At 37.0% G+C, this 27,697-nt stretch overlaps 1 protein-coding gene across 1 annotated transcript in view; it reads left to right on the top strand.

Moving 5' to 3' along the window:
- The first annotated feature begins 821 nt into the window (after positions 1 to 821).
- LOC145689592 (homeobox protein Nkx-2.5-like) overlaps positions 822 to 27,697 on the top strand; it is a 40,223-nt gene continuing 13,347 nt past the window's right edge. Inside the window, exon 1 of the mRNA XM_081763771.1 lies at positions 822 to 1,064. Coding sequence (XP_081619897.1) covers positions 822 to 1,064 — 243 coding nt within the window. The remainder of the gene's footprint in view (positions 1,065 to 27,697) is intronic.

Consider the following 27,697-nt stretch of genomic DNA (forward strand, 5'->3'; position numbering starts at 1 on the left):
TATATTGTCACATTTTTCCTTATTGAGGAGGAGGTAGGTGAATGATCAATCAAGACGTTGCCAATTTCAGTCATCTGCATCTGTCCATCAATCTCTTTTCTCGGAAACGATCGCGGAGCCCAGAAGGGTAGGTATCAGCGGTCTGTTTTGTCAATTGTTTTGATCGAAATACCACCCGAAACAATGAGGTCATGTGGTTCTCGAAGCCGTACATGAGAACGAGGTCGCTTCGTATTTTGAAGTGAATAAAATAAATAAGAATATTGCCTTCTTTCCTAAACGCTAAACCTTTTTTAGCTTGATGTAATAAATAACCTATATGATACTGATTGATACAATTGGATTTGGGGGAGTATTCCTTTTCCATCGTCATTCCAATGGGATTCAAATATAAGAGGTGTAAAGATAAGCGGAGCAAACTTCTGGAAAGGGTTGATGTTGTAGCATGACAAGCACGTTTCCTCAGGCATCTTATCACGTTCTTCTGATAAACAAACCACCATCGACCACCGCGAACAAAATAGATATTTAAAATTGCCTTCTTTTAAATAATAATCAAAATCCAAAATACTATTCCCATCGCATTTTAGAAGAAAATGGCCATTCCCATACAATTGCCGCCATATCATTGTGATTTTTCACCCATTGAAAAGATATGGGGAATTGTGAAGCAAACAGTTGCGGCTCAAAATGTTGAATTGTCTCTGAAAGTTATATTGAAGTTGACAGAAGAAGCATTTCGTTCAGCTTCAGTTGAGGAATGGATGAGGTGTTGTGATCATGTTGAACATTTAGAGAATATGTATCGGTAGCAGGCTGGAATGTCAAATGAAGAAATCAAGATATTCGGCATCAATTGTGGGGTTGACAGCGACGGATATGATGAAAGTCTTTCGAGTGAAGACGATTACGAAATTGAGATCAACAGTGACGACGACACGCACTACTTATCAGGTGTCGAACCATTGATGTCAGAACTTCGCTCTGGACTTGGTTTGTTTAACTTCGAGACAGTGCTCTTGATAGTCATCCCAGCATACATGTTATCGTCGACGTCATTTAACGTAAGCTCTTTGACATACTCCAACGGGTTATTGGCTGCGTTGTTGCGCATACGTAATACTATCTATATCGCACTACACATATCTTCAGTGCAGAGATGGAGTGGGTCAGTGGGTCAAGTGGGTCAAGTTTTCTGGGTGAGTCAGTGGGTCGTGGGTCAACAGCATGTGACTCACTGTGACCCACCACTTACCGTGACCCACTGCGACCCACCACCCACCATTATCCACTGTGACCCACCACCCACCGTGACCCACTGGACCCACCGTCTCAGTATGATCTACCGACTCTCTCTGCTCACTGCATTGTAGACAGTATCTTCTGAGGACTGGTAAATTTGTCTCCATTTTACTTTCAAGACCTTCATTTCCCTTTCTTTTCCACTTGTTTCTGTCTACTTACCTGAGGTGAGTATATCTAACCAAGTGAAAAAAGAACTTCAGCCACTTTTGGATATTGATATTTTTAATAGTAATAATAGCAATAGGACTTACACTACTACTTGGCTTTCGAGACCTGTGAGTTTTTAGAGCTAACTACTGGAAAAAATACATTTTTGAATCACTGTAATATATAAATTATTATATTAAAAAATTGAATGTAACTATGTGTGCCTGATCATCACGGTCAAATTGCAAAGTCAAATGAAATTACTTTTGGTATATAGTTAAGCCTTAATCCAAATTGGGATGTTATATTGCTTTTATTATAATGCATAATATCCTAAGGAGGTAGTGAGGATCCGAATTTTTGCGAAAAAAAAATGAGTATCTCGCAAGCCGTTAAACTTACGGAGATGAAATTCAGTGTATTAACTCTTTATTGAAAATAAACAGAGTGTGTCCTAGCATTTTTTAAATTCTCCTTTATGTGGGGGCGGGGGCACTTTCTATATATGGAAAATTGGTAGTGAGTTTGTTTGTAAAAATGATCGAAAACGATCGATGTTATTTAAGAAAACAAATAGAAACAAAAAACACAGTGCTTGGCTTAATATATCCATTGCTTTCTGCTATAATAATTGCTGAAGCTTATGTTTATTATATGGAGCGCTTACAGCACAGGGCAATCAACCCATAAAGTTGAGAAAAATAGGCATAAAATTTGTACTGTAAGCTAAATTACACGGAAATTTGAAGTTTGGATTGTACGCATAATTGTATGGAAAATTTTACACTTTTTCTCCCTTTACGTTGGTCTACTTACTTTGATTTGAAACTTTGAAATTTCATCCTTTTTTCTACTGAAAAGTATTGATAATTCAACAAGGAAATAATTATACTATGATAATTTAATTGAAATTCATCGTAATTTGGCACATGGCAAACAGCAGTGTGGTAATTGAAGTTGAAGAAGGAGGGAAATTCCCATTCACCTCTGAACACTTTCCAGGAACCTCGTTCCCTTTCGCTTTCTAGACGGGGGAGGGAACTTGGTAATGGTATCAAACCTTCATGTGTAATTACAAAAATTAAATTTATAAACAAATAAGAAATCATCAGTTTATCAGGCTTTAATTGATAATTTATTCACAAGATTCCCTATCAAAGGCGTGGTAGATGAAGTTTCTGTTCTACATGGGTCGACATTGCCAACTGACATAGTCGATATGGAAAAGATGTTGTATAGTGATAGAGAGATGATACTTCTTGCTGAGTATTTCAAACCTGACCAAGAAAAATCGTTATCAGACTTAAGTCTAACAAGTAGATTGTCGACGAGAAGTTGCAGAAATCGGGTAGAAGTATTATCAATTTCCACGACAGAGTGCGAACACGGATTTCCCCTTATGAATTTACAGATGACTGATATTAGAAATACACTAAGTGCTCAAACATTGTCTAACTTGTTGCTGATCAATGTTAATGGCCCACCGCTAGACAAGCTCAAAGTAGACGAGCTAGTTATTTCTTGGCTGAAGGATGGACATCATTCCACTGCGGATGATTTACCGCCAAAAAGTTACCAACAGGAAATAAATCCGATTTCAGATTTGGTTTAAGGTGGAAAATTACGAGTTACGGAAAATGTATACTTGTATTACTAATGGCTTATTTGTGTTATTTAACTTTGTACCTAATTTTTAGTAAGTCTCTTCTTTGCTTTAGGTAAACTACTTTGAATAAATATTCATAATAATTGCAATTATGCATATTTGTAACTTAAATTTAACGTGGTGTTTTAGTGATTACACAAAATACAATTACGAGCATACTTTATGGAGATGCTCTTACATAAGGTACCCGAGCACCTTTATACACTATGAAAAACTGATTTTTCAAGTATTTTGTGAGAAAAATACTGTGAACTGAGAAACCATAACCTTTTCCATATTGTACAGGGGTATTTTCCTGCGAATAGAACTTTATTTTGGAATGCGTTCAGAAATTTAGGTGAAATGTATTCCTGGGACATTTAATCGTCTACATTAAACCACGGTTCACTATTTATTAGTCTACCAATTGTTGCTCTATAGTGATCAGAGTTAAAAGCTGGAAACGGTTTGATTTATACTACTTCCGGTTTGAATATTACTTCCGTCAAATAACTCGATTCGTAACTTTCGGGGGCCGCGGTGGCTCAGTAACAGCCCTCCCCGCTGGTCTAGTGGCTAGCATGTGCGCCTTTGGTGTACGGAGTCCCGGGTTCGATTCCCGATGAGAGAGCCTTTGTGATTTTAACTGTCCTCGATCATTCTGTGTTCGTCTTGCTGTCGTTCTGGATGATTGGAAAAGTCAGTTAAAGAGTAAAGTTAGTAATAAGTAGTGTAGAGGATATCAGGCTAAGCGCCTATTTTGAATTCTCCCTGTATGTAATTATTTTGTTTTTCAAACAAGAAATTGTAATTATTAAATAATAAAGAAGAGACTTCCCTATGTTGTCACCTCATCCCAATACAAATTCATGCTTACCATTCTCTTCCTAGTTTCCGTAACTTCACCAAAACAAACTCAGCCACGCCATTTCAGCAATTAAACTTCCCTATTGACCAAGATAATTGTGATGAGCTAGTCATCCACGTGCGGAGCACCAGGAAGAAGCGAAAGCTAGGAAGTAGAACAAAACCAGGGGACACGGAACCCTCGAGGTGAGAAGTGTGACAGGAGCCGCCAGAAACACACTTTGGACCCTATTCAGAAGAGTCGTGCTAGTAGCAATTGAGAGACGGTCGGCACGCTTGGGCCCTCACCATCCATTGCATGACAGAGGTGTCATTCCAAAGAGGCCAGGACATCTGGGAGCTGTTGCCCTGAGGTCGAGAGGTTCTTCACTCTCGAACGTGAGGTCCAAGATCAATACCAGACGGAAACACTCAACGGATTGGAGGATAAGGCTTCACCCGATAATTGAAGAGGCTCATCATATCGAAATGGCTGAGGTACAGTAAACCCTTTCCTTTCCTAACCTTTGCGTCTCTGTGATTTCTTCTATTAGAAAACATGCATTTCATTTCATTCATCCCCAATTAATTACTTCAGCGCTGTACTGCTCAGATCCCCACGTACTTTCTCTCTTGCCATGCGAAGTGCTATCCCCACATTCTTTCAGTAAAGAACTGATAATTGAGCAAATAACTGTGGTTGTAACCCCACAGTACAGTACAGCAAGAGTAGTTCAAGTAAGTTACTGAGACACGTTCGGTGAGTCAGTTAAGTTTAAAAAAAAAGTGGTAGAGCGTTCACCTCTTGTGCGTGGGTCCTTGGTTCAAACCCTCCTCCGGCCAAGTGAACTTTGTGGTGGACAAACACCGTGTGCGTGGGTTTCCTCGGGGTTCTCCCATTTTCTTCATTCCAACATTTCATTCATTTCTCATCATCACCGTCTCCTTTAGCCTAGCAGGCATAAGCGTGGGACGTAAAACTGAAAGATTTCATTTTTTTCCTAACTTTCGACTCTACATTTTGGCCATAATTCATGCTGATTCATCAATACATTCTTGATCTTTTTCTTCTGGATGTCATGCACAGACAAAATAAATAAATAAATAAATACATACATACATAAAGGAGTATTTGGTAAACAAAACTTTGTAACTACAGTAGAGCGTCGATTATCCGAAGTAATTGGGGGACATGGGTGTTCGGAAAACTGGTTTGTTCGGAGAATCGAACTGTACATGTTTATTTGCCAAAAGGAAGTACTGTACAGTAAATTTATTCATAGAAAGAAGTGTGCTGATTGTTGAAACACAGCGACTGGCGGCTTGGCCGGTCAGCAGCGCCTTATGAAAGCCCCATTAGAAGCAATGTTCCGCCAGTGGTGCCTCAGTGCGGCGACTACTGTGGGAAACTTGGTTTTTGTTGTGAGGGGGATGATGGACGGTAGGGTGGGAGAGTAATAGGTGCGAGCGAGTACACAGTTCGGTTAAGCGGTCGTTCGGTTGACCGACGTTCGGATAATCAACGCTCTACTGTATTGTTATTATTTAATAAAAGTAAGGACATCTAAGTAAGTCCGAAGAAGAAATTAGTGGTATCAAAGCGTTCAAATTCCCGTTCATTTCAAGAAAACGGAATATTTCTTATAAACCAATGTGCTGAAAACTAAAGATATCGCCGGTATTCAACACCATTAATTGAATTTCCAGAGGACTTATTTCTCTATAAGAACTGTCTTCCAACTCATTTTATTAGTATTATTAGTTTAGTGTTCTACAATTAAGTTAAGGGAACGGTAATGATAATAAACGAAATAGTGGAATGGAGAAAGTGGGAAGAAACGGGAGAACTTCCAGGAAAATGGTGTTTGTCCATCATAAATCAGAGGGTAGGTGCAGTGTACAACAAACTGGGTAAATGTAACAATGTTCTGGATGTGCACGGTATGAGTCAGGGTAGATTTCACAAATATATAATATTACAGTAATTCCTTGTAACTCTATGAACACTGTAATTGGAAATGAAATGAAATGAAATCTGTAAGTTTTACGTCCCACGATTATGCCGGTTAGGCTAAAGGAGACGGTGATTAGGAGAAATGAATGAAATGGTGGAATGAAGAAAGTGGAAGGAAACGGAGGAACCCCGAGAAAACCCACGAGCACGGTGTTTGTTCACCACAAAGTCCACACGGCGCGAGCTGGGATCGAAAACACTGTAATTGGGTAGAAATACCTGTTGTGTTCTTCTTAAATAAATAAGTCATCTAAGAATAACACCACAGGATTCTAGAGCCATGGTGGGTAAGGCCCTTACCTACTGGGGATGAACGAAACTTGTTTCCATAAAAGCTGGAAACCGTTTTTTCTAATCGGTTTTCTCCAAAAGCCAGTTCGGTTTCCCGCTTTCCTCCAAAGAGGTTTGGATTTCTACTGAAATCAGTTAACAGTGGCTTATTTTGTGGGCTACCGGCTGTAGCTCTAGAATATTACAAAATAAAGTTGTTGTAATATAAACTAATTTATATTGAAAATTTTATACTTCAGTATCTTCTTTCAATAACACAAGTTTCTGAGAACTTTATATTTAGAAACATTCACTAGTTTCTTTGCACACAGTCTCCGTCGCTTCCTTAAGAGATCTTCGATATGGCAACGTAGCAGAAACCATTTCTGTAGTTACTGGAGTAAGAATCTTGCACTTATCAGCGCATTTCCTTTCGCTCCAACCCCACTCACAGTGTAAAAACTGGTTTGCTGGTAACACTAGTTGCCTCTAGAATTATCGGTTTCTTGGACTTGAGCGAAGGGTAAAACAAAGTAATACACAGTCTTGTGAAGTAACGAAACACGTTACTTTTTAAGTAACGTTTCCTAGTAACGCGTTACATTTTTCCAAAGTAACGGTAACGCGTTACAAATTTTTAAGTAACGTCCCTAGTTTGCGTTACTTTTTTCTCGTTACATTTCGGATGAGTTACTACAATATATGTATTTTTTTTTTCGGAAACGTTTCTTTCCTGTAAGTGAATTTCTCAGATTGAACCAATCGAGCATAAACTACGTATGTCAGTGACCGACATCACCGACACACAGAGAAACAGATAAGTTCGTAGTGCCACTTGCTGTTTTTGGAAGATAAGGACAGCCTCAGAAAAATCACGTGTACTGATTGCAAGCACCTGGAAGATTTGGTCGTAGATTTTGACAGCTCCAAATCAAAAGCTTTAAGCATAGCTTTAAAAAGCATGTATCGATTTTAGAGTTACTGGCAAGTTTTGATTTACCCCCAGTTCATGTGTTCATTTTATTAGTTGTAATGTAATGTTTGTCTATATTCTGTATTTTTAATTTTACATAACAACATTGTTATTATTATATAATTAGTTTAGCAGAATAATAATAAGCAACCATCTTTTCTAACGCATAAGGATGAGCACGAGTCAAGATAAAACTCGACTCGACTCGAATGCAAGTCGAGTTTCGAGTCAAATCAAAGGTAATATTCTCGAGTCGAGTTCCGAAACGATTGAGTATTTCGCGTCGAGTTTCGAGTCCATTCGAGTTTGATAAATTGCTCGTTCGTTTTAACTCATCTTGAAATCATGGCCTGATTACACTGGAAAGCGAAAGCCATAAGAAATGTAAGCAAGCAGTAATATGGAATACTTTTAGTGTTGCTCACGAGAGGGGACACTGCTCGCATCTCGTCTCGTCTCGATAGCGAGACCACAAGATAATTTTTTATAACAAGCTCAGCTCCGCTCGGCTCAACTGAGAAGATGGCTCGAGCCGGCTTGCTTGTGGTGAACCATCGACTTGAGCTGGCTTGGTTGGGATAAGCTATCTGCTCGGTTCTGCTCAACTCAGCCGAGGGTTCTAGCCGAGTCGGTTGGGTGAGCTGTTGGCTCGGCTCACTTCTCGGTTCGAGTCGATAGTGAATGAGCTGTGAGCCGAGCTGCTCGAGTCTTCGACAATTCTAAACCCGGGCCGAGCAGTTTTGAAGATATTTGGCCAGTGCCCTATAACTTTTAACAGTGTTTGGCTCGAGCTCGAATACTCAACCTAGACCCTCAACCCAAACTCAGAATCTCGTGAACAATGTTCTTGACTTCTAGACTTCACGACTACCGAGGTTGGCAATCAACTAATTTTTTAGTATTCAATTACAAACCGCCTATCTTTCATGTTAATATACAGTGTTGTTATAATAATAATAATAATAATAATAATAATAATAATAATAATAATAATATAAGTTGTTATAGTAGTAGTGTCATTGATAATAATTATATTGTCTATGTAATATACTTGAAGAGAGTACTCGAAACTACACACCGGATTTGTCTCGACTCGACTTGAAACTCGATTCGAGTCGAGGGTGGAGGAAATTTTTCGAGCCGAGTTCTCGGGTCAAGCTCAAAGATGTATGTTTCTAGTCGAATCGAGTTTCAAAGAAAACTCGCTCGAACTAGCTCGTGCTCATTCCTACGAGTAACGCAGTATGGCGTTTTATCAATGTTACATTATATGAAAAGGTTCATATAACCAGTAAAAATTTGTCCTTGCATTTACATAAAGCGTTTCAGAAGTGTAATAATAATAATAATAATAATAATAATAATAATAATAATAATAGGCCCTAATAACGGTAGTAATAGTAGTACGGAAAATTGGAGTAATATTTTTCACATATTTAAAGTTTCGGACCTAAAAGTAACACGTTACTCTCGAAGTAAAGTAACAATTACTTTTTGGGGCAAGTAACGTGTTACTAACGCGTTACATTTTAAGAGAAAGAAAAGTAAAGTACGCGTTACATTTTTACAAGTAACTTACCCAACACTGGTAATACGATTAATGAAAGCGGAATTTGAACGTCTCTGGGAATTGTCTCGGACATCTTGAACCTCGTTCTGTAGCTGTTTACGTCAACGCAACGCAAATTTTGTGTTTTATAATATTTTGTGATAGTCATCATAGCTGTTATACAGGGTGTTCAATATACATTGCAACCCGGAGTTTGGGATAGTAGAACTTTTGAACCTGAAGCGATACACAAATAATGGTAATCCCAAAATGAAACCTTGTTCATGCACATATTTTTAAACTAGGAACCAAAGATTGAAGTGCACTACGAACCACACAGTGTTGCCAGGTGTAACCGAAGGTTAAATCAATTTTTTTCGCAAAAGACGTAAATTGACTCATAACTCATACCTATGAATGTTCTGTCGTTAATTTTTAGTTTGTTTAGTTGGAGTAGCTTAGAAACTATGAAGCAGAAAAAATAATTTTTCATTTCCACCTATAACTAATCGGATGAGGCCTTTGTAAGTGGGAACTCGGGAAATCATAGTTTTCATAAATTAACATTCTGAATTGGCAACACTGCTGATGTTTCAGTGCATCAAAAGGGTTGTTAAGGATCTGTCAACATTATTCAATTCCTCAAAGCAAGGAAAAAGAAACTTTGCGATTATCATGATAAAACTTTTACTTACATGCACCCCACAACACTGCTATTCATTTCTATGGGGCTACTTAAAGCAAGAGGTATACAAGGACGACCCTCGAACTTTATAAAATCTGAAAACGAACATTCGCAGTGCCATTGAGAACATTAACACTTGTACTTTTCGTAAAGTTCCTGCCAACATGATGAAACGTGTCAACCAGTGTTTGAATCAAAACAGGGGTCCCTTCCAGCATTTGCTGTAGAGCGGATAACTCATTGCATGATTTTTTTTTTTTCATATTTACGTTACGTTGCAAAGGCTCTTACAGACTGAGGCTGCTTCGTTGCCTAATCTCCTATTATTAGCAATGTACAGGTCTTATAAGGTCAGTGGTAGCCCACGAAGGCAGTCACGATTGTAGTGCATTCAGTTTCCTTTAGAATAGAATAGGCTTTAGAAATAACACCATTAATGTAGGACTGTGTGGAATTTTGTCAACATGTCCTTGTAAGATTTTTCTTTTTTTGCGAATTTCGCGTCCCATTTTCTCGTTTGTGTTGCAGTCGTAGACGAAGTAGCTATGCTATATGTGTGCACACACCTTAATAAATAAAATGGTCTGATTTTTTTCTTCTTTCTTTCTTCGATTATTTATGTATTTTACAATTTTGGTATCCGTAATTCTTCAGTTTATTGCAGCGGTCCGGTTCCTAATAGGGATGGCCAGAACCGGTTCCTGGTGGAACCGGTTTTCGGGTCTGAACGGATCCGGTTCTAGAAGATCCGGTTCCGGAACCGGTTTTTCGGATCCAGGTCTGGAACCGGTTCTTCGGATCCAGGTCTAGAACCGGTTCTTCGGATCCAGGTCTAGAACCGGTTCTTCGGATCCAGGTCTGGAACCGGTTCCGCTGGAACCGAAACTTTGTGACCATCGCTACACTAAACCCGAGCTGCTGGCAAGCTGTGAACAGTATGCTAGATGAAATGGTGGAAGCGGCAGGCAGGCGCCCAGGCGGCGGCAGCTTGTTTCATTTGGCTAAATAAACTGGGTAACTGGCAAACTCATTGGTTAAACAGGCAAACTGGCCAACTCATTTGGCTAAACACCCACTGGTGGACCAATTTTTTTTCTGGGGGCACAAGCGGGTCTGGGCTGGGAAGGCACACGCGCATGGTCCTCTTTGCATTATTTTTGAAGGTGAACTTGATGCCTCCTTTACGGGTCTTTGGGAGCTTTCGGATCCAGGTCTGGAACCGGTTCCTAAGATCCGGTTCTGGAACCGGGTTTTCAGATCCAGATCTGGAACCGGTTCTTAAGATCCGGTTCTGGAACCGGGTTTTCGGATCCAGGTCTGGAACCGGTTCCTAAGATCCGGTTCTGGAACCGGGTTTTCGGATCCAGGTCCGGAACCGGTTCCAGAACCGGTTCCAGAACCGGTTCTGAAAACCGGATCTCCGAGAACCGGTTCCTCGCGGAACCGGTTCTGCCGGAACCGGAACTTTGTGGCCATCCCTAGTTCCTAAAGGTGATATCAAATTTCGCTTATTTAAGATTCTTCTAGTAACCTCTGGCAATGAAATCTTAATGTGATATCTCATAAAAAAACTGTAGGTGAATCTTGAATACAAGATTCAGCTTTCAAGATTCGTCTAATGTGAATGTGTATGGTAATAATAATAATAATAATAATAATAATAATAATAATAATAATAATAATAATAATAATAATAATAATAATAATAATAATTGAAGATGTACTGACGAGGAATAAACAAAAATATATATATTTATTAAAGTAGTTTAAAAGTACATATCAAGGTAGTCTAAGCACAATTACATGACTAAAAATAGGCCTTACATAGGGCTGTAATAAAGTTATACAAAGTTACAAAAATCATAACATATAGTTGTCATAAAACATAAAAAAAAAACTTAGACCCTACTCAAATTCTTAAGCGGGTAAGATGGCTCAGTAATAGAGCGCTTACCTTTGATGTAGAGGTCCCTGGTTTGATCTTAGGTTATGTGAGTTTCAGGTGGACACCGTGTTAATGGATTTCCTCGAAATTTCCCCGTTTCTTACCACATCCCAATTCCCCAGTTCTTCCATAATCATTCACTTTCCCACTAATCATTTGTCTCCTTTAGCCATAAACATGCAATCGTGGTACGTGAAATTAAAGATTTATTTTTATTTAATTTACAAATCTCCAAGAATAGCTAATCACGTAAGTGAAATATAGTGAGACATTGCATCGACGACTTTATATCCGCGATGTATGAACCAGTAACACTCTCTCACTGATTACAGAGGAAGTTTCATAGAACACAAAAATGTAAAAATTCAACATGTTGGCGCATACGATGTTTCTACCTAGGTATTCTAAAGGCCACACATCTTCTTTCGTCTTCGGTAACGGAGCTGAGTGTTGCACTCCACAAAGATTAGACACAATTCCTATGGGTACGATTTGATTTATAATGACTCCGTTTCACGACGAATCATACGTAACCTCTACCTTTTTTTTTAACTATGAAAAAAAAATATTTTTAATTATTCGTGTGTTCTGGAATAGAATAAATTGGAATAGAATAAACAGAAAAACATATAGCTAGTGAAAAATTTGCTTTCGGATGGATTTTATTGGTTAGTGCTCATTTGAGTACTTTGGGTTTCAATATAAGCTTTGATAAATTGGAACTAATGAAAATAGAAATACGTACTCAATTGAGAACACGGGGACAGTAGAAGTTAAGTAGGCAAGTTCAAAGGTCTTTTGCTGGACCCATTATTTTGATAACCATCTCTAAATAAAACACATTATTATTATTCAAATAAATAATGCTTTGCAGCTATTATTACTAATTGTAATTTTATAATAAATAATCAATAACACTTATATCCCTCATGTTACAGATGATTGTATTTTTATAAAGAGCTGTCTACAGTAAATTTGTCAGTAAGAGAGTATTAATTTTACACCAAAATTTGTAATAAAACTAGCGAAGATAATTTTCTAAATCTCAAAATCTGAATACGCCTTGCCTTGATGCTAACCGTATTAAGTTCTTTTATTACTAGTTGAATTGAAGTTTACATAGTAAATGTAGATTCTTTTTTTTTAACAAGAAAGAAAGCAAAAAAAAAAAAAAAAACAGAAACCGAACTTTAAAGGGAAAGTGTAAACATATATGACATCATTTCCTCTCAGATGGAATTTGGTTGGTCATAAAGATGCAGGCAATAGATAGCACACTTCCAGACTTTAAAAACCTTTTTTTTTGTTTGTTTTGTTTTTTAGTATGTATATGCCTATGTGTGTATATGTATATCTTTCGTTGTAAGAAATGTTTACATATACACGTGGTCAGCAACAACCTTCCATGAAGAAAGAATGAATTCTTATAGCTAAATAAAAAAGGAGAAAATTTAAAAAAAGCAGATCCCATATTCGGGTAAAAATGTATGTCTCTTTATAACATCGTATTTCGGCCAAATCATTTTGTGCCTTTTCTTATGAATTATTCTTTATTCTCAAAGAAAGAGTCAATAATACACATTACAGTAAACGCATTATTAATTTCTTCGCATTTAACAAAGCAGGAAAAATTAAAAGGTGAATTCTTCCTTCCTAATAATGGGAAGATATCGAGTTTCAATTTTCGACATTCCTCTGTATAATGTAAAATATTTCAGTAACATTACGGATAAGAACTGACAAACTTCTGTCACTATATTACTGTGGAAATACATCCCGTGTTGGAACTACACTAGGAATACGGTCGACATGAAATTAACCCCTTACAGCATGCCGTGCCATATATGGCACATACCCTTTTTTCACTTTAGCTTTTGCGTGAATTATCAAAGGCACCAAATGACTGTTTTGTCTGTTGTGTGAGATATTGACGTGTATGAATAAGAGATTTTGGTGTCATTTGGCATGTTCTTTCTGAGTTGTAAGTGTGTCATATATGGCACTTACTTATTTCTCGTCGAATTAAGTGAAAAATCTAAAATTCAAGTTTTAATTCATTTTTCAAGTTCCCATGTGGGGATTTCCAGTACTGATTATTTTTTTTCGCTAAAAGAAAACAAATCATGCAGAAAGATGTTAAATTTTACTATTAATATTACATAATTAATATTTAAATATTTTTCATCATTATTGTGATACTAAACCTATTATTATTTGTAGTATGAAAGGTTGAATTCAGAAATGAAATCCTTGGTAGCGCGTTTTGTAGTAATTTTTACTGAAAAACTTGAGTATGTAATTTAGGTTCTATTCCTCATATTGAAATATGCATGGTTATTCGTAATTCATTCAGAGGAAGACAGAATAGAAGTAAAATATCAGCAAATACTAGAAAAACTGTCCAACTTTTAGTGCGTATTAAAAAACGAAGCGTGTTTGGAGAGTTTACCACCAGAGGATAGTCAGCAATCATGGACTTGAATGGTGAGAAGCAAGCATGTACGTAGGAATATATTTTTGGAACTGCTCTAATTTCATGGGAGGGGGAGGGTTCAAGTTTAATATGACGATAAAGTATACTAACATTTGTAAAACCTCTCCAAAAATTAGACTAAATTTACAGAAAAGTTGTGATTTCGGGAAAGGGAGTCCAGACCTTGAGAGCTCACCCATTGCGTACGTCCTTACCGAGACAAATAGTTTCTGTGTGTTCAAATTTGCTAAATGAGCATGTGTTGTGACAATGAAATCCAGATTTTGTAACAAATTTTAAGCACAAGCGTTTATGGATAAAACCATTCGTGCATGGTACACCAAACTCAAGGAAACTGAATGCTTCATTCAGTCATACATGATGACTGTCACAAATTTGGACCCTCCCCCGTATGTAGACATGTATGCAAGATCTAGATCTACAACACAAGTTTGTAACTTATGCACACATCCGGCCTCTATAAGGTAGATCAAAATTTGGGACTGTTGATAATTTCATTTCTCCTCCGCCTCAGTTTGTTATTGTGTTATCGAAGTCTAGAATCCCGGAGTGTAGAACTCAATAACTAGGAACTGTTCTAGCGGCAAAACTTACGTCATACATTTAATAGTAGCATATGTAATATGCATTGGATAAATAACCCAAGTATTCTTGCCTTTGGCGCTGGAGACCCGCGTTCGGTTCCCGGTGGAGATCATGTGGTTTGGAGCGCATGTTAAGCTGTAATCCAAATTTAATCTCCATTATGTCCCCGATGCTGAAACAACGTGAAATCTTAAATTAATAAACCAACCAATTTGGAACTAACTGTGACCATATGAAAGCAGCCGAGCTTCATAGGTAATGCATTAGTGTAAGTGCTTCATAATACGGAGATCCCAAGTTTGAATACAATGACTACATTTTTCATGTTACAAATCATTGTATTTCTATAAAGAGCTGTCAACAGTGAATTTGTCAGTGGCAGAGTGTTAATTGCTGTCGACAATTCTTGATGTAGCAGTAATACCAGTACTCGAAGTGAGACAGTATGCGGTGGTATACCATACTGCCTCTGTTTTTTCAGTGATGAAGGCATACCGTCTCTGGTTTTTCAAAGATTAAAACATACCGCCACTGGAAAGTAGATGCCAAACACCTTTAAGAAATCTATTTTGATACACAGTAATTACTTATACACGTAATTAGCTTTGCACGTAAAAATATTTTATTTATTATGTAGAAATAATTTCTAAGTTGACAACATCGACATTTTTGTTATCTTTTCCCTGCCTTTTGTTTTTAAAATAAGCTATGTTCAAAGAAATTCATATAGTTTATATTTTGATGCGCCATATTGAATTATTTCTTTCTTATGAATATGTGTGTATTCTTGTCTTAATGCATATAAATGCCGTGTTTTGAGCATGGGCAAATTTAGGAGTTGTCTGCTGTGGGGACTGACCTTCTGGGAGTTTGGAATACCCCATAGTCGATTGGAATTGGAGTTTTCCCACAACAAATTGTTAATATCCTCATTCGGTTCTTGAGCATTTTCGTGTGTAATTTTCTATAATACAACATAAGGTCATATTTTTTATTTTTTTTTTCAGAAAGTTGTTGGCGGACAATCAAAGTCTCTACATACCCCCCTCCCCTCCCCAAATTACCACAAAGAAGTTCTCCAATGGTTTTCACTCATTATGTAAATGCAAATACAATCATTTAGGCATCATACATTCACTGCATTTCAACATTTAGATAGCCGGTATGTCGAGTCAAAATCGTAATAAACCATACCGTCTCTGCTTTTTTTTCCACTTCGAACACTGGGTTACATACGAAGCTCAGCTGCTTTCATATGGTCACAATTAGTTCCAAATTATGGCTTACGTATATCCTCAGTATCACCAGGTTATTTCAAGGAGGAATGGCTATAACTGTACTTCCGTGGCTGACTTTCTCCTTCCAAAATTTCGCCCAAGTTTCGATTCTTCACTGTTTCCAATGTGAAACAAAATGGTTTTATTAGAAAATACAGTATAATAATAATAATAATAATAATAATAGAGGTATTTCTTTTTGATTTATTGTTTATTGAGTGAGTGAATGTGGTACGCTTAAACCAAATCTATGCCGAGAACCATCCATAACTATTATCAACAACTAAATAACTCCACATTTATTTGAAACGGTACCATTGCTCTTAATTAGGCTTAAGCCTCTGTACAAATCCAACATAATCATCTCACATCTCCTGTTCAACGTCTATATAGATGAGGCTATGAAAGAATTCTTTGATAAAAACGAGAAAGGCGTAAACGTAAATGTTTTCAGCGCAATGAGGTTTGCTGATGACATAGCACTGATAGCGGAGAACGAAAAGGACCTGCAGGAAGCACTTTCAAACTTGAACGACCAACTGGAAAAAACATGCAAAATGAAGATCAGTAAGAAGAAAACCAAAATGATAAAGTGCACAAAAGCAGGACAGGAAGGAACAAACGTATGGCTAAAGGGAGAGAAAATCGAAGAAGTTAAGATGTTCCCCTATCTAGGAAGTATAATATCCTCGGAAGTGAAAAAGTGAAAAAGACGTTAAGTTCCATAGTAGCGCAGGCTAAACAAGCATTCAATATTAAAAGATAACTGCTAAAATAAAGAAATGTGTCGTTGGACGTTCCTTTACGATTCATTAAGACCCTGGTATGGAGCGTGGCGCTTTACGGATCAGAGACGTGGACATTGAGAAAATCTGAAATGTCCAAGCTGGAAGCATTTGAAATGTGGTGTTGGCGCAGAGTGCTGCTCACATCATGAACCGAAAGGAAGAGAAATGAAGACTTACTAGGAAAAAGAAGAAACAGCATGCTTGGCCACCTTTTTCGGCATTCTGATTGGATCACTGTCTTGATAGAAGGAAAGACAAGGAAAATGAGGAAGAGGAAGATCAAGGATAGAATATCTTGATGCAGTTATGAAGAAGAGGCCTTATCAATGTATAAAACAGCTCTCCTAAGGGAGAGAAAAGTTTTAAAATGTCCTTGTTGCCCACCAACCTATGGTTGAGATGCACAAGAAGAAGAAGAAGAAAAGACTTCCAAATTCCGAAAAGACTTCCGAGTCCCAATACCAAATAGTGCTAGAAACTAATCCTCATATAATTAATATTTACATAACTTGTGATATAGATTCCAAATTATGAGAGAAAATAATATATTCCCAATTTACCTAACCATCTTGATCCGACTGCAAGTTAACATGAACTGTTTGCACAGAATCTCACCTAGGAACACATAATCAAAATATAGGTATGTGCCTCAATTCCGTGACATTACGAGTCCGTATCCGTATAGTCTCATTCCACACACAAGCCTCATTCCCGACACCTTCAATTCTACTTTTGGAACTATTTTAGTAAATACATTCTACAATATTAATTAGCGTTTGTAATGGACCTGTTTGATCCATTACAGCATTTTATGTGATTTTATCTGTGTACGCCATTATTCTTCATATTAACCAATTTTAAATGTTATTAATTATTGTTAATGTTCAGGTTGAGCAATCAATTATACCAATCTAACCTTCACAGTAAAAGATGACACAATAAAATTTATCTGCACCATTGAAATGCTGGCGAAATTTATAGTGAAATTAATGCCTGTTTTTATTCTTCTTCCTTGCATTGCAGTTAAAGTTTGATCTTTGTATGTTAGAAGAAAACAAGGATGTTATAAAATAGAGGATCTGTCTTTACAACAAAATCTTGAAGCCATACGTCACAGTTTCGCCACCCGTACTCTGCCTACTCCGCCCAACAAGATCGCAATGTTTTGAGCCAACAATCATGGCGGAAACGAAAATAGACAATCAGACGTGCTGGTGCTCATTTTTTTTTTTTTTTGGCTTCATTGATTTAATAGGATGAAGATATATATGGACAGATCCTCTATATTTTATATATTTTATATATATACCCTGTATATAAAGATAGTGTAGGCATGGGCGGCTATTAGAGGGGGCAAAGGGGGCAGTTGACCCCGCACTTTTTTGAAGTAACCCATTAATGCATAAGGTTTCATTTAGAAATGTAAAGTTTCTGTATGTATTACTGGTTCATAGAAAAAATGGTGACATATATTGGCCGTTCCATGAGTATGTATTGGTTGTCTTCCCGTGGAGTAAAAACTACAGGAATTGCGTTTTAATTGCCACAGAAAATAACCCGAAAATTAACCTATTGGAGCACAAAAATTTCAGCATACTTTTACTTCTTACAAGGGAAAGAATGTATGCTCAAAATTTCAGCATACAATATGTTAGTCAGCCGCTTTGAAACTAATTCAGAGAGCATTTCGCAAAAGAAAAAAAAAAGGTCTTTCACAAGTTATTTTTTAATTGTACAAAAATTGACAGTTTCTAAAATGTCTTTTCTTCCTTCTAAAGTAAGGGAAAAATAGCGTAATTAGTAACAACTTCTACCTTTTCCATTGTTTGTAGTGTAATATATGAGTGAAGTGGTGTGTTAGGGGTGTACGAGTGTATATACAATTAGATTTAGTGAATTCAACATAATTCTAGGTTTTAGTGTTATTTTGTATAACTTTAGTATGGAGTGATTCTAGGTATTGTTGTGTTTTGATGTGCTCCAACAAAGTGAAAACTGCACCTAATGGCAACGAACATGTTTCGGGAAGTTGCAAAAGCATATATTTCTTTAAGTGTCGTAGAATATGCTTGTCGTATTTACTGTCTTTGATTTTCTAAGAGTAATAACATACATTTAATAGCATATGAGGAATTAAAAATTAAGTTGTTCATTAATCCATGTTTCAATATGACTTCTGCAAAACGAGCATCATTATTTATTACTATGATTAATATTATCCTTTCTATTTATTTGTTTTGCAAATGTGTTGTTCAATAATCTGATCACACAGTTTTCCAGACAGAATTTTAAGATGTTCATGAGCAAGAACTCAAATCTCTTCTTACACTTTTGTTGTTTAAGAGTAAGAGTAGTACCTATTGGCGTTGATCTTGTCAATTTACTTAATAAAATATGAAATACTACATACGGTATTTCACTGAAAAGGATAGTATCCTATTAGTTATACAACCTTTCTTCAAACAAAATATTAGAAACAAGTAGGAAAACTAACATTTATATGCAAATATTCAGATCATGTCTTGCCACCCCCCCTTCACTTTTAACGTCCAACCGCCGCCACTGACTGTAGGTGATTGAAATGTGTTAAATGTGTTTGTTATATACACATTTTCTTGTGAAGTGGTGATTTTGTATATTGTTTCTGGATGTGAAACAGCATAAATAACGTCCAGCTAAATCTAAACGTCCGGAATAAGGATCCCGTGAACGGAATATATCCCTTTCGTCTTATTCTAACATTTGATGCATGTCATATCAGAAACTTGTTATTTAATTCTGGATTAGCTCAAACATATGGCGACAGTAGATGCAGTTTTAATTTTGATGTTCAGGTACTGATTCTGTTGTTTAATGTGTTGGCTTTAAATTGATGTCATTTCGTATTTGATAGTCTGATGTGTTTCATGTTAACGGATATAATCTGTGGTATATATTCCGCGATGAAGCGTATTAAGTATAATTGATATAAATATTTAATGAAGTGAATCAATGAATAAAGATATGGAATGATATAGTTATGATAATTAATGAGTATGTAACAAGATGATTCTCCTTAGGCATTTGATGGCTAATGACGAATGTAAACATGAGTTGTACAGTCCGCAGCAAAAAATCTGCAACGTGAGTATGTAAGTTTATTGTGAAAAGACGAAGTCTTTTGCTACAAAATAAGTGTGCAGAGGGGGGGACTCCGAGGTTTCTCCTGGCGTGATTCATGCCACTTAGACGTTATGTTGATTTCATGCGCTGTTAGGCGTAGTTTCACAATAAACTTACATGCTCATGTTGAAGGTTTTTTTGCTGCGAACTGTACGTCATGCATTTTCTTAAGTGTATGTTAAGTGTCTCACCTGTTATTTTTTAATCATAAGTCGCATCAGAAACTGCTTTCGTCCTTAACTTAATTGCAGCTAAGTAAAGAGTAATTCGTTTGTATTGTAAATTGGTTTAACTATTTTATATCCATCTTTAATATAACTGCAACTACAAGTATTCCTGATGTGTTACAATGTTTTGAGTTTTCTTCTCCTGGTGTGGCTTTCCTCTGTGGTGCAACGTATCTGCAATCTTCAGTCCGATGATAACTGATGATGAAACCAATCACTTTGTAGAGATCTGGCATATCATCACCCAATAAATATAAGCACTCCAGAAAAGAGGATATTACACGTTTAATGAAGAAAGAAAAATATCCAAATATGAGACACATACCAATTGATACATTTTACCGAGCTGAACTGAACAATATGATATCGGTGAATGTAAATCCAAACAAGTGGTTTCCGTGAAAAAAAAAGCTTAAAATTGATCCTCTACAATAACACGGAAAAATAATATTACCAGCAACCGCTTATAACCCTCACAATCAGAATAGATGGAAACTAATTATGTTTTGAACCTTGAAATATATAGTTAAGCCCGACAAAAATAACGGTCAACCGGTAAAATACGGGTCATTTGACAACCTTATTCTAAAGACAACCCTTATCATGCTTTCTCATTATAACCCAAACAAGATGACAATATAGAGTATGTGGTTAATGAGATATGCCTCAAAATTATTATTAAGTTTTTGATTATTATAATTAAGTCTATAGTACCGTACGGAGAAAAGACATTTATGTCAATCAATAGGTCACGTCTAACTGAAAAAAAAATAAAATGATTCAAGGAGAGTAATGATCGAGAGATCGAGAAACTTTGGTAATTTTCATTTTCCTTGAACAAATTTCCATTTGTTTACGTAAACTATTAAGTAGCAGATTGAGTATATTGTTGTTTGTCTTTTGACAATGACACGCATTACATATTAGTGACACATACACTCTTAATAGTGATGCACATACTCCTAACAGTTATACAGATGCTACTAACAGTGACACACTTACTCCTAATAGCGACATACGTACTTCTAATAGTGACACACACTCCTGATAGTGATACACATACTATTAACAGTGACACGTACTCCTTATAGCGATATACATCTCCCTAACAGTAACACACATGCTCCTAACAGTGGTACAAATACGCCCAATAGCGATATACATACTCCTAATAGTGGCATACACATACTCCTAATAATGATACACTTCTAACAGTGACACACACTCCTAATAGTGATACACATACTCCTAATAGTGAGACACGTACTTCTAATAGTGACACCCATGCTCCTAATAGTGAGACACATAATTCTAACAGTGACAAACATCCTAACAGGGACTTATATACTACTAACAGTGACAAACATACTCATAATAGCGACATAGGCTTACATACTCCTATCAGTGACGCGCATACTTACCTACTTGTAAATGTAACATGGCTCTGTGTGTAAGGAAGGTCGTAAGAGTAGAACGAAACACGGTTAGGTGACTGCTATTTAAAGTTCAAATGGCTAGTCGGGACTCCTTACTCTATGTACCTTGCTTTAAGCCAGTGGCGTATACTGGTTTGATGGCTTGAGCTACCACTAACCTTTATGGCACATGTACATTATTATTATTATTATTATTATTATTATTATTATTATTATTATTATTATTATTATTATTATTATTAGAGTTTAGTTTCCTCGTCATTATACATTCTTCAAAATAAAAAAAAAAAAAACTTACAACACACTTTCCTTTTATCAAGTAGCTAAATATGATTTTTTCTTCACTAGCAAGACTTATCTACTTAGTATTAGGGAAAACCGATCCTACATTTATACCTTCATTTGTTCCATGAAGTAATCCCACAGTTTGCTTTGAACAGGTCGTAACCCTACTCACCAAAGTGAATCGAAGCTGTCCAAGTACTAAAAAACACTGAAATAGGATATTAGCCGACGAGGGAGTCTCAGTCTGTAAGAGCCTTCGCAACGAAACGCAAATAATGAAACAAGTACCTATTTATAACAGATATGTCAACTATTGTAAAATACTATAAAACAAAATTTTCTATGCGTTGACGCAAACCATTACGGAACGAAGCTCAAGATGTCCAACACAACTCCCAGAGTCTTCCAAAATGACTTGCCATTGCTCGTGTAATTTCCCTTTTCTCTTCGCACACGCCCAAGAAACCGATTTTTCTAGAGGCAACTGCTGTTAATGACAGCCCGTTCTACACTGTGGGCGGAGGTGGAGCAAAGGGGAATGCGCTCATACGATTCTTGCTGTAATAGCTAGAAAGTGGTTACTGCTGCGTTGTCATATCGAGGACTTCTTAAGTTAGCGAGACAGACTGCGTGCAAAAAATTTAGTGGATCTTTCTAAATACATACAATTCTCAGAAACTTGTGTCATTGAAAGAAGATACTAAAGTATAAAATTGTCAATATAATTTAGTAAATTATAATAACTTTTTTTGTAATATTCTAGAGCTAGCGCTGGTAGGCCCGGTAGCCCACAAAATACGCAATTGCTTTAAGCCTAATACAGCAAGAGTATGTAATAAACCAATGATTTTCAACTTATTTTGACTGTTGATACATTTTACTAAACGCTTATGACATCACGACACATTTTCTTGATTTTTAAAAATTAATTATATATAAAATAAATTATAACGCGAGACTGTAAGCTTTTGTGAAGTAAGTGTCTATGCACTAATAAGCATTGTTGCTCTAACATGAAGCGTTCACTAGTACAATAAATCTCAAAATTGATTTTAACTTAATCTTTAAATGTTTTACGATTTCTAAATTCTAAAACTTTGCATGCGCGTCACACTGGTTGGGAACCACTCTAATAAACTATGGTTTCTCAATCTGTGGCACTCATGATTTCTGCAAAGTTGTGCGGTATACGTAAGTATTTTCTTAACCGAGAATTAAATTATTCTTCCTATTGAGCTGACATTGAACATAAAGGACCATCTTGGTGATCCAATGACACAATGTGGAATTTTGTTTCATAACTTGTGGATTAGAACCCGTTTCCGATTGAAGATATTTGATCAGAAACGCTTATCCTTCCTGAGAAAAATGAGCGATTCGAGATTTCATAAGAACAAAGTCTGCAGCGAAAGTACAAAACAGGATGAATAGAACAGTTTACTGGTTAGCAAAAAGAAAGGAATATTCAACGATCTCAGAAAAGGCTGTAATATTTCTGTTGATGTTTGCTACTATTTATCTTTGTGAATATGAATTTTTCTTTCATATATATATATATATATATATCACAGAACTGGTGGAATATTGAACCGAACTTAACACTCAATTAAGTTGACTTAACAACTTAATTAAGTCAATTAGAAACAGGTTCATTCATAGTTTATCTCGACTATAAATTTACTTCGGAACTAAAGTACCATAATCAGAAATATGATTCTTTACTTAACTTTAGTTTAATTATGTTAAAAATGATATTTTAATGAACAATCCACTCAGTAGATTCAAAGAAGAACTAATTTTTCACTATTCGAAGTTTGTAAATTTGTTCGAAAATGAAAAAGATAACTCGTTTCTTTTTTTTTTAAAAAAAAATAACATCTGTTAAGACGTTTACATTTTAAGTCATTATGTCAAAAAGATAATAATGCCCAAGTGACCACACTCAGACTTGATATATTGGGGTGGCTCAGTGGTAGAGCGTTCACCTCTGGTGCTTGGGGTCCCGGGTTCGATCCCAGCCCCCACCAAGTGAACTTCGTGGTGGACAAACACCATGTGCGTGGGTTTTCTCGGGGTTCTCCCGTTTCCTCCCACTTTCTTCATTCCACCATTTCATTCATTACTCATCATCACCGTCTCCTTTAGCCTAACCGGCATAACCGTGGGACGTAAAACTCAAAGATTTCATTTCATTTCATTTCAGACTTGATATACAATCTCATTCTCATTTTCGAGGGCGGGGGCCGCGGTGCCTCAGTGGTAGAGCGTTCACCTCTGGTGCTTGGGGTCCCGGGTTCGATCCCAGCCCCTGCCAAGTGAACTTTGTGGTGTACAAACACCGTGTGCGTGGGTTTTCTCGGGGTTCTCCCGTTTCCTCCCACTTTCTTCATTCCACCATTTCATTCATTACTCATCATCACCGTCTCCTTTAGCCTAACCGGCATAACCGTGGGACGTAAAACTCAAAGATTTCATTTCATTTCATTTCATTTTCGAGGGCGAGGTTTAGTACGGTTACCTTAATTGCACACGTGCCTTGCGGTCTGCACGCAATAGCTGGTTTGTTGTTTGCACTTTGTACCGGAACATTTGTAAATCTTGCACCAAAATTTGCTGTAATAATCCTCTGTTGATTGCATGGCCCGAAGTCTGGATGATGTTTGAGTATCCTGTTGCACATTAACAAATATAGCAGTGATGTCGACCGTGCGGATGCTACAGAGCAGGCTATTTCTCCTACTGTCCCGCGTTAAGGTTGGTGTAAAGGGACAAGCTTTGCCGATAGATGTCACTACAGTTTTCTCGTATCTCTCATGTATTTTTTACCTTTCATGAAAATTCAAGATTTCTCTTACAAATTTCGACCTAGAGACTTCAATTTTTTACAGAAGAAACTTCATAACCTATTGAAGACAACAATCCGTGCCGATTTTTTATTTAGAATTTTGTTCATTGTTGAAATAGTTATATTATTAAAGGTTTAGATTTCCATTTCTTCAATCAAGCCATTTCAACAATGAAGAAAATTCTAAATAAAAAATCGGCACGGATTGTTGCCTTCGATAGGTTATGAAGTTCCTTCTTTAAAAATTTGAAATCTTTAGGTTGAAATTTATAAGAGAAATCGTGAAAAATACGATATATATACGAAGAATATAGTGACATCTATCGGCAAAACTTGTCCTTTTAAACCAACCTTAAGCCAGTTTCCAAGAGGTGAGCGGATAGACGTCGCAGCGTTTGGCCAATTGGTGCCCGAAGCCCATGAAATCGGCGACGAAATTCACGCTGAGCCAAAATTGCTTCTCACAAACATTGACACTATTATTCCCCAGACCTGGGGAGTATAGTGATCCATGGTTCATCCATGTGTATCGTGGATCTGTGAAGAATAAAAATAAATTAATGTGTTGCCCACATGAGTGCATTTTACAATACGGTGACGACTTTTGTGCCATCCTATATATATATATATATATATATATATATATATATATATATATACAGGGTGGGCCATTTTAATTAATCCACGGAAATATCTGAAAAATAATAAAACATACAAGAAATGTTTCAAGTACACGTTATATATTCCTAAGGGGGAAACCCAATTCCGCCAAAAGTACCCCTTCCCGCCCCCCTAAATGGGGGTAACGGGGGGTAACTTTGAAATGTCAAATGGGAACATGGGTCGAGTAATACCTCGTTCGAAAGGTCTTGGAAAACTAAGTAACGCTGTACCAAAAGATGTTCCATATTGTGCACCGGTTTCAAAATGGCGGCCATAATATTATTCGGAAACTCCAGTACCCGTAGTGTGAAAACCATGGAAGGTAAATGAATGGAACAAAATTGAAATACGTAAATATCATAGGGCATATCGAACGGTGTGGTCCCTGTGATCCCAGTGGCCTCCCTAAAGGGGTCTTGGGGGCTAACTTCAAAATTTCAAATAGTATCATGAGTCGAGTGGTACCTCGTTCGATAAATCTTGCAAAATCTAACATATTGTAGGAGAAAACGATTGATGTGAAATGGCAGTGTTCTCAAAAGGCCGCCGAAACATAGTATCCGTGCCAGAGAAAAGGTTTAGTACCCGTAGTATGAAAGCGATTGGAGATAAATCAACAAAAGAAAAACTGGAGTAGCTAACTGACGTAAGGCACATCGAGAGGTGTTGTCGGGGTGATTCCAAGGGCCAACCGAAAGGTATCCGGGGCCAACTTGAAAATTTCAAATAGCAGCTTGAAGCGAGTAACATCACGTTACATAGACAAATTAATTTCAAACAGCTTCTGTAAGAAAATTTTCGACATGGGACACCGTTTTCAAAATGATCCCAAAGACATGGTGACTGTGTCTAAGAAAACGTCTAGTGCCCATAGCATGAATACGGTTAGACATAAATGAAAATAACGAAAATTAAATAGGAAAACCACGGAGGCGTTCCAAGGCTCGAGAATAATACAACAGAGGTAAACATATTAGAGTGAAATTGCCATAATGTATAGAAATCCAAGTCCTGCAAAATAATCTCTCCCTGCGCTCTGTATGCGAGTGGGGTGGAAAGTAAAGTGAAAGTTCAAACGAGAACTCTACTTTAATTCATAAATTAAGGCTAACCTTACAAATAGGTATGGTGTGGTTGAAACATTTGTTTGTAAGGATGACGGTGTAGTGACTAAAAAAAAAGAAACTTTTATGCAATGCGTGCTGGTTATTCAGAAAGCATTTCGGGGATATACGTACACACCGTTTCGTCCCTCAAGCTCACAATATGACATGAATGCTAATAGTTAATCAACATGTAACTGTGGCCATCCGCACCAATTCTCTATGCATGAAGTCTGCCTTCCAAACAGCATTGGGTAGGTCAAGCGTACGCCCGAACCGTTCTCCAGTCGGATATTGACATTTTGAAGTTAGCCCACAAGACCCCTTCAGGGAGACCACTGGGATCACAGGGATTACATCATTCGATATGCCCTATGATATTCACCTATTTTAATTTTGTTCCATTCATTTACCTTCCATGGTTTTCATACTACGGGTACTGGAGTTTCCGAACCATATCATGGCGGCCATTTTGGAACTGGTGCACAATATGAAACATCTTTTGGTACAGCGTTACTTAGTTTTCCAAGACCTTTCGAACGAGGTATTACTCGACCCATGTTCCCATTTGACATTTCAAAGTTACCCCCCGTTACCCCCATTTAGGGGGGGCGGGGAGGGGTACTTTTGGCGGAATTGGTTTTCCCCCTTAGCAATATATACCATGTACTTCAAAAATTTCTTCTATGTTTTATCATTTTTCAGATATTTCCGTGGATTAATTAAAATGGCCCACCCTGTATATATATATCAGGGGTGCCCACAGAGGGGGGCTATGACGCAAAGTGCGTCATTGAAATATTGGGGGGGGGTAAAAATCTATATAAATATGTTTGAGTGGGTGTAAAAATTATTCGAAAAGTTTTTTTCATGGAAGAACACCTACGGATAGACAATTGGGGGGTGCGTCATGGACATAAGGGGGGCACCACTGTATATATATATATATATATAGGATGACGCAAAAGTCGTCTGCGTATTGTAAAATGTTTTCGTGTTGGCAAATATACATTAGAAAACTAAAAGTTAATTTTTAGTTACAAAATAAGTCAATAGGTGACTAATTTTACCTATCCAGCAAAGATACCATGCTTATCCACAATAACGCTGACTTCTGGTACATTAATATTTTCCATAATTATTATAAATAATACTACGTCAGTGGAGAAGGTGGATAACCCGTGAAATAAACTAGTACATCCACATTTAAAATATATTCGTTGAGATACACTAAGTACTTACATACTTCAGATCAGGGCCGTGCTGGGATACTAACGAGGGCGGTGGACAAGACTACCAAAGGGCGCCCATACAAACGTGAATATATATATATATAGGCGTATGTGTGTGTGTGTGTGTGTGTGTGTGTGTGTGTGTGTGTGTGCGTTATAAATTAATTAATGTCTGAAACCAGTAGCGTACCCAGGAATTTATTTCGGGGGGGGGTTCAAAC

The sequence above is a fragment of the Thermobia domestica genome, chromosome 7, assembly GCF_964235325.1.
Source record: "Thermobia domestica chromosome 7, izTheDome1.hap1.1, whole genome shotgun sequence".
Lineage (NCBI taxonomy): Eukaryota > Metazoa > Arthropoda > Insecta > Zygentoma > Lepismatidae > Thermobia > Thermobia domestica.